Source organism: Suncus etruscus, chromosome 7 (genome assembly GCF_024139225.1).
Source record: "Suncus etruscus isolate mSunEtr1 chromosome 7, mSunEtr1.pri.cur, whole genome shotgun sequence".
In the NCBI taxonomy this organism is placed as follows: Eukaryota; Metazoa; Chordata; class Mammalia; order Eulipotyphla; family Soricidae; genus Suncus; species Suncus etruscus.
The window spans coordinates 107,359,159-107,373,885 of NC_064854.1; the positions used below are offsets into that span (position 1 = coordinate 107,359,159).

General features: G+C 39.9%; 1 protein-coding gene across 1 annotated transcript in view; it reads left to right on the forward strand.

Annotated features, from left to right (window-relative positions):
* The window catches only part of LRIG1 (leucine rich repeats and immunoglobulin like domains 1), a 120,660-nt gene that overhangs the window by 34,460 nt on the left and 71,473 nt on the right, over nt 1–14,727 (forward strand). Inside the window, exon 2 of the mRNA XM_049777110.1 lies at nt 9,007–9,078. Coding sequence (XP_049633067.1) covers nt 9,007–9,078 — 72 coding nt within the window. The remainder of the gene's footprint in view (nt 1–9,006; nt 9,079–14,727) is intronic.

Consider the following 14,727-nt stretch of genomic DNA (forward strand, 5'->3'; position numbering starts at 1 on the left):
TGTTACAAATAACAAACCCTAGTGGCTTTCAATGCTGGTGGGCCTTAAGGCACAACTTTAAGTTGATGAACAAGGGGATTACTCTGTCTCTTCTATTCCTATAGGAATCAACCTTAATTGCCCCTGTTGATTAATGTTCCTGAGGGTTTTGGCATTGAGATTTGTTAAGATTTATAGATTTAATTGGGCAAGGGATGTGACTCAGTGGCAAAGTACATGCCTTGCATGCATGAGACCTGGGTTAGATGCCCAACTGGGGGGATGGGTGGTGTGGAATTTATATAACCCCTGACTTAACTGCCTGGTTGGTTGTGAATCAGACATGAGGCCACTTACTTCCACTTGACTCCAAACTACAGGGTCTTACATGGCAATTTTCTGGAGATGGTTTTGACTTTTCTCATTTGGGTGTTTGTTTATAATATTTTCTTTTTTTCTTTTTTTTTTTGGTTTTTGGGCCACACCCAGCGGTGCTCAGGGGTTACTCCTGGCTGTCTGCTCAGAAATAGCTCCTGGCAGGCACTGGGATTCGAACCAACCACCTTTGGTCCTGGATCGGCTGCTTGCAAGGCAAACGCCGCTGTGCTATCTCTCGGTCCCTGTTTATAATATTTTCTACTCTACAAATTTATAGTTTACTTTTCCAGCCATATTCTTTCTCATAAGCCATGCCCTACTGTTCTTTTAGGTTTAGCTATGGTCTGTATTTTTTGATAAACTGTTCCTTTAAACCTGATTGATTCTGCTCAGCACCAGGACTCAAAATTTCTCAGGCAGATTATGCACACAAAGAAGAGATCCTTGATTAGTGGTAGGTGTGTGGAGGTCTATAGTCCATTAGAGCCCTGGGTATAAAAATGCAACTGATTATTGGTGTCAGGAACGCTGGCTCAATAGTGATTTTTCAGAGAAGTGAATACTTAATTTTTTTCTTTTAGTAGAAACTGTAGACTTCTTTAAACACTATTTTGTCAGAAACATTTTCCTATACCCTATCTTTGGTACAAGAGGCAATACTTTGCTTCTCCTGGTCTGCCATTCAGAAAATACTTGCTGTTCACAGAGCCATTGGCTCTAAGTGTTTGGTCTGAAGTCTTATCTGACTGGTAGGTTGTAAACTCTAATTTTAGGTCACCGGCTAGATCTTATCCGCAGCACAGTATTTGTTGTAGACACTCAATAAAAATTTGTCTGTTGGGGGTTGAAGAATGGACCTAGACTCGCATTCAGATTAACCACAGGTGAGTGGAGATAGAGCAGAACAGGTAATAGCTGTGGAGTTTTGGAGGCAAACCTAGCATTTCTTCAGAAATGGTTTAGGCTTCAGAATTTCAAGGACCACATTGATTACCAGGGTTGGTGAGAGAGAGAAACAAGGTTTTGTATCTGCGGTATGTACTTAATGGCTAAGTATGTATATATGCTAGGTTGCCTATAGACTTTGGCATTGAGAATTATAACATTTTAAAATGTCGACCTAGTTGAGATTCATCACTGATTGCTTAGATCTAAGTTACCAATTGTTTGCAGGATGGCCTTTAATATCTGAATGATTTTGCATTGGATTATTGTCAATCGCAGGTAGGGTGTGTGGAGTGATAGCACCTATCTAGTGGGTAGGGCATTTGACTTGCAAGCAGCCGATTCCTGTTCTATTCCTGGCATCCCATAGTGCAGAGCCAGGAGTAACCCCTGAGCACCAAAACAAAAACAAAAACAAAACCCAAAAACCCAAAATAAAACACCCCCCAAAATAAAAAAAAAAACCTCAAACCGAAAAATTTTTTGAGGGATGGGGCATACTCAGCTATGCTCAGGGCTTATCCTGACTTTGCATTCAGGGATCACTCCTGTTAGGGCACAGGAAATATATGTGGTGCCAGCACTGAATCCAGGTTGGTATGAAAAGCAAAAATGCCCTACCCATTATATTATCACTCTAGCCCCCAAAAGAAATTTTTCATAAAATCTTATGAGTCTAGGAAACATAATGTGATGATTTCATTGGAACTCAATGTATACACATGTAATTCCTCAGAAGGTAAAAATGCAGCAGAAAAAGCCTTTAAAGCTTAAGGGATTAAATAACTACAACAAGTTGTGTGTTCTTCCTCACTGACATCCCTTGAAATTTGAAAGAACCAGTTACTTTTTCACAGATAGCCCTAAGCAGGTGATTTCCCTTTTAACTAGGTAACAGAGTCTTGAGGTTAAGAAAGATACACAGTTGGTACCTATGATTTTCTGATTAACAAGGGGTTCCCAGGCTGTCTTGGGCTCCCCTGTAGTGCACAGTAAGCAGTTTGGTCTTTGGTTGCTTCATCTTTAAAAAAATTATTTTTAAGTTTTATTAAAGCAACTTTGCTTTACAAAGTTATTCTCAGTTGAGTTTTAGATATACAGTGTTCTAGCACCAATCCCACCACCCGCATTGCTTCATCTTTTTTATCTAGATTATTCAGTTTAGCAAACTTGAAAGCTTAAAATATGTAACACTCTGATGTTGTGGAGCCCAGCTTGAGTTACGGGACTGAGTAATGGGAAATAGATTGGCCTGGAAACCAAACTGACCATGGAAACCTCCTTCCCCAGGGAGTGCTTGTCACAGATTTAAAGCCTGTTCCTTAGATTTTGAATTATAATTCCTCTTCCTATTGAAAAATACAAGCTGCCCTGTGTTGGTCTTCCCAGTGGAGGCTTTGCTCGTATGATCAGTGGTCTTTGAGTGATTTTTTTTGGGGGGGATAAAGTGCTAATTATACTGTCTAATGCTGTTGGACTTATTTTCTCATCAGAGCCACTCAAAAGTACATGAAACTTTTTATTCCTTAACTTCCCAGGAGTCAATGAATTACTCTTTGTTTGCCAGCTTTAAATAGCATCTGCCAACTTTGTAATATTTAGTTCTGGTTATAATCGAGGAAGATGCTAGTTGGATTATTAAAAAACAATGATAATACATATAGAATTATACTCAGCATCTGATTAAGACTACCTTTCTAGTTAATCGAGTTTTCAAAGCTCTTTGGAAATGGTTCACGTTGTATGTACTTAAAGAACAGGGATTAATACCAGTTTTGAATCCCTCCCATATTAGAAAAAAATTGGGCTGCACTTGGCAGTGCTTGGGGGCCACTCTAGGGTTAATACTGGATGGACCATGTCTGAGTGCTAAGTCTCCCTCCTGCAGAATGTGTATTTAAAACCTTTTGAGCTGTCTATCTCCCCCCAGCCTCCCTACTACATATAAATTTATTTTTTTGTTGTCCAGGGGCTATTCCTGGCTTGTGATCAGGGTTTACTTCCAACCCTGCTTTCTGGGAATCATGTGGTGCCAGGAATGAAATCCAGAGCTCCCATGTGGAAACATGAGCTCCAGCCCTTTGAGCCTCCTTACCAATGCCCTCTCCCTGCCCCCCAGCACATTTTAACAAAGCTCTTGAATTGTTGGAAAAATCAAATTCCAAGTTTCTTTTGTAGGTGGTATTTCTTCTTTTTCTTTCTTTCCTTTCTCTTTTTTTTGAGCCACACCGGGCAGTGCTCAGGGGTTACTTCTGGCTCTGCACTCTGAAATCACTCCTGGCAGGTTTGGGAGACCACCTGGGATGGCGGGATTGAACCTGGGTGGGCCACATGCAAGGCAAACAACCTTTCCCTTGTGCTATTGCTCCTGCCCTTGTAGATGCATTATCACTTTAAATATTTATTATTCCATAATTTAGATATAGTGCCATTTAATAGAAATTTTATTTTAAATGAATGAACTCTTATCAGCCTCGTACAGTATGATCTCTGCTACCTACATATAGCTGTTAAATATGGCTGAGGAACTGAATTCTTACTTTAGTGCAATCTTAATTGATTTAAATATAAATGGAATTGACTACTTGGCAGCTGACTACCAGATCTGGCAAGTCTAGAGAATAACTGAGGCTTCTTAGCTATTTAAAGACGAATTCTGTGAGATTGGGGCAGGGGATCTTGTTAGGAAAAAAAGCTCTGCAATCATACCATTGTGTACATACTGTTGAACAGTTTGCTTTTCACACAGATCAAACTCAAGTAAAACTTGAGCTGTCCTTTGCAGAGGTGCCTCTTGTGTGTTCTGCAGACGGTGGGCCGGACGGTCATCTTTCAGCAGATTAGCTGAAAGAATATCTATGGCTCGGCTCAATTGTTCAAAGATCTGCGCACCCTTTGTCCAAGAACAGCGAAAAATTGTGTTATGACAATAGCTGACAAAATGTTTAATGAAAGCTGCAATTGGCAGTAACTAAATTCCCTGAGGTTTCTTTCCTCTCTTTGCTACTTAAAGGTGCAGAAATGCTTTTGACAGCATCTGTCCTGTTGACAGATGAATTGTTTTGACAGTAGAATCTGAAACCTTCAACTGAAGAGACACTTAGATGTTGGGCCTGGTAAGGGGCGATCATGTTTGTGGAAATAAGTGAGATGCTTTAGATTTGTGTGCATGTCAGCTGCCACCTGAAAGAAAGGCCTTATTTAAGGGTTTTTCTCTTATTAACCCTTGATTGTTCCTGGGATTTGAGAATTGAATTTATCCTCGTGGGCTGAGTAAATACTGTTTATGTAAATTACTGAGAAATGAGTGTTGTCAGCACAGCAGCCAAAGGGTTAAACAATTTTTTTTTAGAAATTATGCTAGAAAAGAAATAAATAGAAATATTATTCATAGTAGTCCAAAGGCATAAACAGCCCTGATGAAGAAGCAAGATATGTGCTCCACCATAAAATATTATTCAGCCTTAAAAAAGAGATTATTGTGTGTGTGCTATAATATGGATGATTTTTGAGGACATTATGCTAAACGAAATAAGCAAAACACAAAACACATTTTGTAAGGCTCCATTCAACATGAAAGCACTGACAGCCAAATTCACCAACAGAGGGACCAGAGAAATAGGGTAGGGCATTTGCCTTGCATGAGGTCGTCCCAGGAGGGACCTGGTTAGATTCCCAGCATCTCATGGGAGTGCAGAGCTAGGAGTGGGCCCCTAAGTGCTGCTGGATATGGCTCAGAAACCAATCAATAAATAAATGTAGGAATGTAGGTTGTCAGCCTTAGAGGAGTGAGGTAAAGAAAAATAGAGACAAATGCTTATGATGATAATAAAACAAAGTTGAAGACACTTATTGTCAGTGCACACTGTCATTTTAAAAATGATTGGTTTGGTAAATTTGGTGGGAAGTTTGTCATCCTGAAATGACAAAATTGATTTTAGATTATATTTGCTAGGGAGAGGACTGGGAATATATACAACTCAGTGGTTAACACTGCCGTCTATTTGTGAAACCCAGTTTGATCCTCAGCACCGCAAAAGTAGGGGGAGGAGAGTATAGTAATTTCCCCATTTCCTGATGGAACAGTTGATGATTAGCAGCATCTTGTTCTAGGTTTCAGACCAAGTTACCTTTAGACCAGGGGTCTCAAACTCGCGCCCCGCGGGCCATACATTTTGTGGCCCTGCCTTAGAGGAATCTTTTGTTTTGATTTCGTTGTTTTGGTCATAAACCCCCCCCCCCAATGTTCAAGGCTTACTACTGACTTTGCACTCAAGGATCACCCCGACTTTGCCTCCTGCAGCCCCCAGGTAAATTGAGTTTGAGACCCCTGCTTTAGACTAAAGAGCTAGGCAGTATTGTGTCCAAAAGTAGAACTGTACTCATTGTAGGAGTCTATTTATTTATTTATTTATTTATTTATTTATTTATTTATTTATTTATTTATTTATTTATTTATTTATTTATTTAAGCTTGCTAGGAATGATCCCTGAACATAGAGAAAAGATTAATTCTAGAGCACCACTGAGTGTAGTCCAAAAACTGAAGAAAGAAAAGAAAGAAAAAGAAAAAAGAAAGGAAGAAACAAAAAACAAACAAAACAAAAAGAAAAATGAAACAAAGAAAGGAGACTATAAGAAAGAAAGGAATTAAAGAGAAAGAAGAAAGGAAGGAAGGCAGGAAAGAAGGAAAGAGAAGGAAGGAAGAAGGAAGGAAGGAAGGAAGGAAGGAAGGAAGGAAGGAAGGAAGGAAGAAGGAAGAAGGAAGGAAGGAGTGATCATTGTAGGAGTCTTAAGTTTTGTTTTCTGCCCTATTTTTGTTTTGCCAATATCCAAGATGAGGATTGCCAACTAAATCTCCTGGTACTGGTCTGTTGATACATGGCTTTTCTAGTTCATTGAAAGGAGGGGTCATACTATCCAACCTATAACAGTGAAAACCTAAAATTTCTACTTAAGAATGTCTTCATTAATACAAGAATTTCAGTACTTAGTCCTGATGCTTGCTCAGCCTACTTTATAAAAAAAAGTAACATTTTTGAAATGTAAATATCTTTGCCCCCCCCCTTTTTTTATTTATTTATTTTTTTGTGGTTTTTGGGTCACACCCGGCAGTGCTCAGGGGTTATTCCTGGCTCCAGGCTCAGAAATTGCTCCTGGCAGGCACGGGGGACCATATGGGGCGCCGGGATTCGAACCGATGACCTCCTGCATGAAAGGCAAATGCCTTACCTCCATGCTATCTCTCCGGCCCCCCCCCCCCTTTTATTTTTTAACTAATAAGGGCTGGAGGCCAGACACCAGAGCCTTGCTTAACAGTGCTGAGGTCAGGGGGGAAGGTGGAGGGCCTTGTGGTGTTTTTTTTTTTGGTTTTTGGGTCATACCCGGCAGTGCTCAGGGGTTATTCCTGGTTCTATGCTTAGAATCGCTCCTGGCAGACACGGGACCATATGGGATGCCAGGATTTGAACCATAGTTTGTCCTGGATTGGCTGTGTGCAAGGCAAATGCCCTACCACCTTGCTATCTTCCTGGCCCCCTGCTGTCACATTTGGGAACCAGAAACCAGATTTGCACTATGAACCTCAATGAAAGGCTAAACACTGGCCTTTCAAAGATGCCCCCATTTTTTAAGAATTGAAGAAATGTAATAAAGAATTTTATTTGTACTCTTAAAACCTTGAGATCAGTCTTTATCTTTCTTGTTTGTGAAAGGACTGACCACTGTTCCAGCTTCATAACATACCTGGGGTTGACTCACACTCACGTGATGGGTCTTCTTGACTTGTGGTTTCTGAGGCTTTCTCTGATGTCTCCTTTATTCCAGTTTAACAGTCAGTCCCCTTTGTCATGATGATGAGAAGGGTATAGAGATTGTAAAGCCAGTGTCCCCAAGGCTGTGTACAACATCTCACAATAGAAGAAAATTCCCATCTCTCCAGTCCTTTTTCTAATATGAATGGAATTCTTTTTGAGCATGGATTTTCTTTTCCCCATCTAACCTGTTGACTTCTATGTACCAAGTCAGAATATACCCCCAAGCACAGATAAGTTAACACTTGACTTCAGTATGTGGTTTAAAAAAATTACTACCTTCAATTTTTATGGTAACATAATCTCTGGGCAAATTGCTTTTAATTCTGTCTATACCCCGAACACAGATTCACCATTAATTTTAAGTGCAATCAGACTTTCATTTAGATGAATGTCTTAAGTTGACAGAGAAATGGCTATCAACTCTAGGTTAGTATTGATTGAATCGTCTCTGGAAGAAGTTTAAAATGTAGTTACTGCTTATGTGACATTGTTCTTCTTAAAGATACTTGAAACTCATGATTCATGGTCCTGTTAATTGGTACTAATGTGTGTGAAATTAGTAGTTGAGATGAAAATGTTAACCTCTTGGGCATATGCAAGACTGGGTATATCTAGATAGCAGGGTATTAGGTACAGTGAACAATGTGAAATCAGGGCCTACTTTTTGCACATTTCTGAATGATGTTCCTGAAAGTTGAAACTGGTCTGAATTGAAGGTATGACCCAGTTGTCAGAACACTGCCCAGCTGGCTTATGGCCTTTAAGAGCAGAGCTGTGGGGGAAAGAAGAGGAGAGATCTTCGGAGTAAATAGAACAGATGGTATTGTCTTGGAAAAGGCAGCTCTTTCACTGCCTTTAGTTCACACTAACATGAAATTCCCATGACCCTGGCTCCTTTTCTGTGATCGACATTGCCAGTTTTTGTTCTTTGATGATAGGAATGCCACATTCGTAAATGGTCCTGTAATTGATTAGGATCTCTTAGTGTTCACTTTCTAAAACAATTCCTTCAGCCTTGACTCCACATCTGAGCAGCTTTTAGTCTTAAATTTTTGTTCAAACTAGGGTTCTCAACTTCTGAATATAACTTTCGATGTGTAGAACAGAATAAGAATAAGGGCTGGCCTGAGGATGGATAGATTAAATGTTTGTTATATCCTTGGCCTCTACCCTCTAGATGCCAAAAGAACCCCACCCTTTCCCCTGCTGTGTGACATCCACAATGTTTCTAGACATTGCCAAATATCACTGGGTGAAAAGCACTGATTTTTAGATGTTGAGAAGTTAGTCCCCTAATCTTCCCTGCCTTTTCGGGGGAATATGTACTACTTTATGTTATGTATGTTTCAGTAAACAGCGTTCATAGTAAACACTACTGTTAACTGGGCTTGGGTTAATGTGATGCAAAACTCTAGAACTGGCTTACCTTTGAAATTCCCTGAAAGTGCTAATAAGGGGTGAAATGCTTACTTGCCTATCACAAGTGATTGAAACTGTGTATAGTGACAGTATTGTATGTTTGTAGCTGGAGAAGAGTTATATCTATGAATTTTTCAGGTTTTTAGTTTGTTTCTGGGCTATACCTGGCTGTGCTCTGGATCACTCTGAAACTGTACTTGGAGACTACTTAACTGTGCTTAGGGCATTATATAGGATGCTATATACAAGACAAATTTTGTACCAGCTGGGCTATTGCTCTGACTCTTAAATTTTCTAGTATTAATATGATTACTTAAAGGAATGTATGTGGTAGGAACAAACATAGGAAGGAGAGGTAGGGTCCCCACATTTTATTTTATTTGTTTTTGTATGGGCAGGATAGGAGATTCCTGAATTTTGGGAGTATACTACTGAGTGTTGACTTAATTACTACTTTTTTCTTTTACCAGAAATCTGAGTTACAACAAGCTATCTGAGATTGACCCTGCTGGTTTTGAAGACTTGCTGAATCTACAGGAAGTGTGAGTCCTTCCCCCAAACCTTTGACATGGGGGACTGAAATCTCTTAGGAAAAGTCTTGATATTACAATATTCATTACCCTAGTAATGAGTCAAAATTTGTTGGAAGGAACATCTATATTCAGGTTGTTGTTGACAGATATATTACTCTGTACTCCTTCACTGCAGTCCTCTTTTTGGTAGTTAATGATGAATCTAGTAGGTACAGTCAGGATTGAGTTACTGAAATGCACAGTACATGATGGGGGCTAAGGAGGTGGCTCAGTGGTAGAACAATTGTCTTGCATGTGTGAGACCTGGGTTTGACTCCTGGGACTATAAGACAGACAGACAGATACACACACACACACACACACACACACACACACACACACACACACACACACACACGGACTATAAAAGACAGACAGACAGATACACACACACACACTCTGGGACTATAAGACAGACAGATACACACACACACACTCTGGGACTATAAGACAGACAGATACACACACACACACACACACACTCTCACACTCTCACACACACACACACACACCCCACTCCCGCCCACACAGTATATAGTGAATATCCTGTAGAGTGGCCTGCCTCGTGGAAGCTATATGGAACAGCTAGTGTGAGACCTGACAGATCCTTTTCACAGTTCCCGGTTCCGCAGGCCTTAGGGGTAGATGTGTGGATCATAGAGGTTTATTTTTTTTCCTTAGAGCTGGACATTGTAGTCTTTGGGGGTGGGGTTGTTTGGATTTTGGGCCACACCTGGTGGCCCTCACTCCTGACTTGGGGAATCATATGGGATGCTGAGGGTCAAACTGTGGTCTGTCCTAGGTTAGCGTATCCAAGGCAGATGCCCTACAGCTTGTTCCAGCGCTCTGGCCCCAATTGTAGTCTTTTTTAAAAATTGGGCTTTTTGTATTCTTTTAAATATAGTGAATTATAATTTGGAATTATGAGTTTTTAGTTTCACAGGGGTTTTACGGAAACTTTTATAAATCCTACATGTTCAGAAACTAGGAATATATAAAGTCTAATTGGCATTTTCAGGATTATACTTATGTATTAATACTATGAAAATACTGTAAAAATATATACCTGGACTTGAATAATTTTGGCATTAGTATAATCTATTTAGCTTTATAGCTTTATATTTTTGAATACTTTAGCATATAAATTAAATTGTTTGATTATACCACTATAGTTTTAGCTAAAACTGTTGCACATGACTATTTCTAAGTCATTCACCCAAGTGTTGCTATTATTTTTCTCTTAAACAGTACTAGGTAGTACTGTCTATACAAAAGCTTATGAAAGCTCTTGTTTGCTATTCTTTGATTCCATTGTTGATTTATCTAGAGAACATTAAATTTCATCAGTTGATGCATCTTTGAAACTCTCAGTTTCTCTTTCCCCATCTCTAAATTGTCAAAATTGGTGCCTGTGATTTTCATATTTGTTTGAAACAGGTTTATCGATCTCCTAAAGTTAAAGGAGCGCAAAAATGGGAAGAGGCCTCTGAGTTTTTCTCTAGGATCCTCTTTTACCATAGGGCTCACAGGGTAGATGGGGCAAATTTGAGGAAGTGGGTCATTGCTAATTTGCTAGGGCTGCCATCATAAAATTCTAGTCATTCACAACATAAATAGAAGAAATTTGTTTCTCATACTCCAGAGGCTGGACACATAACATCAAGTTGCTGTTAGATTTTCTGTGAGGCCTCATGAGCCATCTGTATGACATCTTGTTGCTTCTTCTTGTGACCTCTCCTGTGTGCACAATCACTAGTGGCTCTTAAATATTCATGTGTCTTCTTCTTGAAAGAACACCAATCATTGGATCAGGGCTGTCTATTGACCTCATTTAACCTTAATTACCTCTCTAAAAGCCCTACCTCCAAATGCTCTCACATGCTGAGGTACTAGGGATTGAGACTTCACTGTATGAAATTTGAGAGGATGCAGATCCCCAACATGGATCAATCCCATTCATCTAGGAATCAGTTCAATTCAGAACTCATTGTTTCCCTTAAACTAGGCTATTTCTAAAGCTTATAGACATTTAATTTCAATGTGTGAAGTTGCAAACCTTAGTGGTTAATTTTAGATTTGGATAAAAATTGAAACTGGCATATTTCTTCTGACCTTAGAGAGACTTTCATAGAACACTTAAGTACCTCCTATGTTCACAGGGGGTTAGTAAGAGGCCTATGTTTGGTTCCTGGAAGGTTTTCTGGAATGTTAATTCATTGACCTTTCCGTGAATCGAGAGTGTGATCAGTGGCTCTGTGAACCATTTTTCATGTTCTCTTTAATAAATACTCCTGGATCTTTCCCAAACTGGTTTTCAACTTTCATTTGGTTGGTCTCATTTAGTCTTCAGCCCTCCTGGGTATTTGGAGTGTTTATATAATACTCTGATCTAGAATTGAGAGTCTTCGAGTTTTGCTAGGTGTAGCCCTAAAACAAACAAAAATCCCACATAAAATTCTTAGGCAAGGCCATAGCAATCCTAGCAGCACTATGCTATAAATCTTTGGTGAATGCTACCTCATTTCATCCTCAGAGTAAGTCTGTTTGATACAAATCTTCTTTACAATAATTTTTGCCATTTTACAGAGGTGGAAATAGAAGCTTAATAAAATTAAATAAAGCAGAGAATTGAATTTATACTGATTCTTAAAACTGTGCTTCCTAAACCTTGAAGCTGCTCTGCTCTAGATTCCACATTTTTAAGATGGCTTTAAAATATGCAAAATCCAGGGAGTAGATCCTTGTGTTCTCTCCACCAGCTTTATCTTCAAGTATTTAAGTATTTTAAGTATTTGTTCTTCATTTCTTTAGACACCCCTCCCCCCATCTAAACCATCACTAGCCTCCAGCTAGCTTGCCTTCTTCCTCAAAACTTGATTTTTCTCTCCCTTCTGAATTCTGCTTGCATTGATTGCTTTCTAATTGCATCCTCTGCTAGTTCTGGTTTGTGTGACTTCTCTTCTTCCTCATTCATTTAGGAATGTTGACTATAATCTGGCCATTGTGTCTAAGCACTGAAATCCTTACATGTCCCTTCCACTTTTCCCAAACAGTTGAAGAAGGAAAGAAAGTATGGAGACTTAACTGCTGTATACATCTAATACGTGGTAGACGTTGGTTTTTATTCAGAGTCTTAATGCCTCTTTCATGGTCTCCAAGGCAACATAACTCTGGGTGAAGAAATTGTCAAAACAGAGACTGCATCTTATGGATGCAATATAATGTGGTGAGAAGAATGTGAATAGACCTGTATTTGAGTTCAGGCTTACTCTTACTGGGTCTGAGAAAACTGTTAAAATTTCTGAGTTTCTCCATGCTTCTTTTTCCTTTTCCTGTATGTGGACAGACTTGCTGCACATTATCACCATTATTCTTTTGCTATTTGGAGATTATGTCCAGAGTCCTGCAGTGGATGTTATTTTATTCACATATACTTTTGGAACCACATATTCTTTCTGTTGAGTGTATTGTTAAGAAGCCTATCTTTGAAGGCTGACAGCTTGAGCCTTTTGCCATTGGGGGACTGACATTAGTCCCTGATGACACCCTGTGGAACTGAAGAGACAAATTCTCTGATGCCCATAAAGATCTAGACATTTCCCTAAAGGGATTCTAATACATTCCAGAGGAGAGGGAGTCATTGGGAGTGTGGGACAGAAAGGTGAGGGAGGCTATTGAAGAAGAGGCAGAAAAAATATAATTATTGATATACAATTACTTCTAAATGAATGAGGCTTGAGTGTTTCCCAGTAGCCACAGCCCTCCTAAACTGCAGACCCTAGAGTCTAGAAACCTCATGGAGAAGGGAACCACAGGCTGGCAAGGCAGAGGGTGGTGGTTTAGAGGTGGTTTTATTTTGAAGGCCCAGAACCACAGAACATCAGGGGCTGACTGGAGGGAGAAAGTGAATTGTGGGAGTTCTCAGAGGACATGAAGGCACTTGTGTGGCTGCTGCCAAGCCACATGGTTCTCGCTGACCACAGGGCCAAGGAAAGCCCACCAGGAGTGCCTCCAGCTAGGGGGTGCTGGACGACAAGGCTTCTCTATTAATAAGAGGGGCTATTTATACCATCCTCTCTAAAACTGCCTTCAGATCAAGTTTCTACTGCCTGGCCTAAGAATGCTTAATGTGGGTGCTGCTGTGCTTTACAGGGTCATTGACCTAAAATGTTCCTGAAGGCCACCAGGGATCATGAGTATGTCCTGCCTGTGGGTATTTATGGTGCACCCTTTTCAGGCCTTTGCTTCTACCCACCCCAACCCTGTGTAGAAGGGGGGATCAAACAGCCCTGTAAATCACCACCACCTGTTAATCATTTACTTTGTGTCTAGCTGTAACTTAGGCTATTAAATGTAATTATATCAACCAGATCTTGCCCAAACCCTGTGAAGTTGGTGCTTGTATCATTTACAGAACTCGGAAGAAGAAACTGAGGCACTGAAGGTTAGAGATACGAGGGGCATTTAAATGTTATTATATCAACCAGATCTTGCCCAAACCCTGTGAAGTTGGTGCTTGTATCATTTACAGAACTCGGAAGAAGAAACTGAGGCACTGAAGGTTAGAGATACGAGAGGCATTCCATTCTAGGGGCAGGACTGGATTTGTGTGAACTTAGTGCTAAAGGATTTAAAAATTGGAGCTGTGTTAATAGCCTCTGAATAACCCTTGCTCAGCTGTCCTGTATTTGTGCCTCAGTTTCTTCCTTCAGGGTAGGGTGACCATTCATACTTTGTTCCCAGGGTTGACATGTGAGGTGCTATAAGTGAAGTACTCAGTACGTGCCAGTTATAGGGTCATCCTTTTCTCTTTGTCCTTCTTGCTTAAATATTGTTGTTTAAAGTAACTGCTTCATCTTGACAAAAGTGTAGAAAACAGCATCTTGTAGAACCTTGCCCAAGTAATTCTTAAGTAGCTGGATACTCTAATGTCAATTATTATTCAAATGATCCCGAAGTCACTGCTTCTGTGTTCTAAGGACAGCTTTCTCCTTTACACCAAACTAACTCTGACTCTTTAATAATTGCAGCTCTCTATGTTTGGAAATAACTGCCTCTGTGATTAGCAGCATGCTAAACAAAATATTGTTCATTTATTAGCAGAGACAACAGTGGCTGGTTACAAAGAATTACTGAACTCTCTAAGATGTATTACTGAGGAATCCCTGACAATCTCTAATACACAACATTTGTGGAAAAGAAAACTCCTGTGCATCTCTGCTCACTAGCAGCAGGGCTTGCTCTAGGAGGCAGAGCAGGCATGACACCAAAGGGGAAGGATGTTTTTCACTGTGTAGTCCTGGTATTCTTTATTGTTCGGTCTCTGGGTCATACCTAGCAGTGTCCAGGACTATTCTGGCTCTGCTCTAGAATAACCCTTGGTGGTGCTCAGGGGCCCATTATGTGGTGTTAGGGATTTGAGCCAGGGTTGTCCCATGTGGAGCCTTATCTCCTATATGTTATCTGGTATATTTTTCTCAAACAGTTCAGAATTTTTACTGTATACTTCTACCAGCTAATACATAGATATATATGGCCAAGAATCTCCAAAGCACTGTAATTCCAAATTACTCCATAGGTTTATTTTTTGTTGTTGAAACCTAATTTGGCTGAGATAAT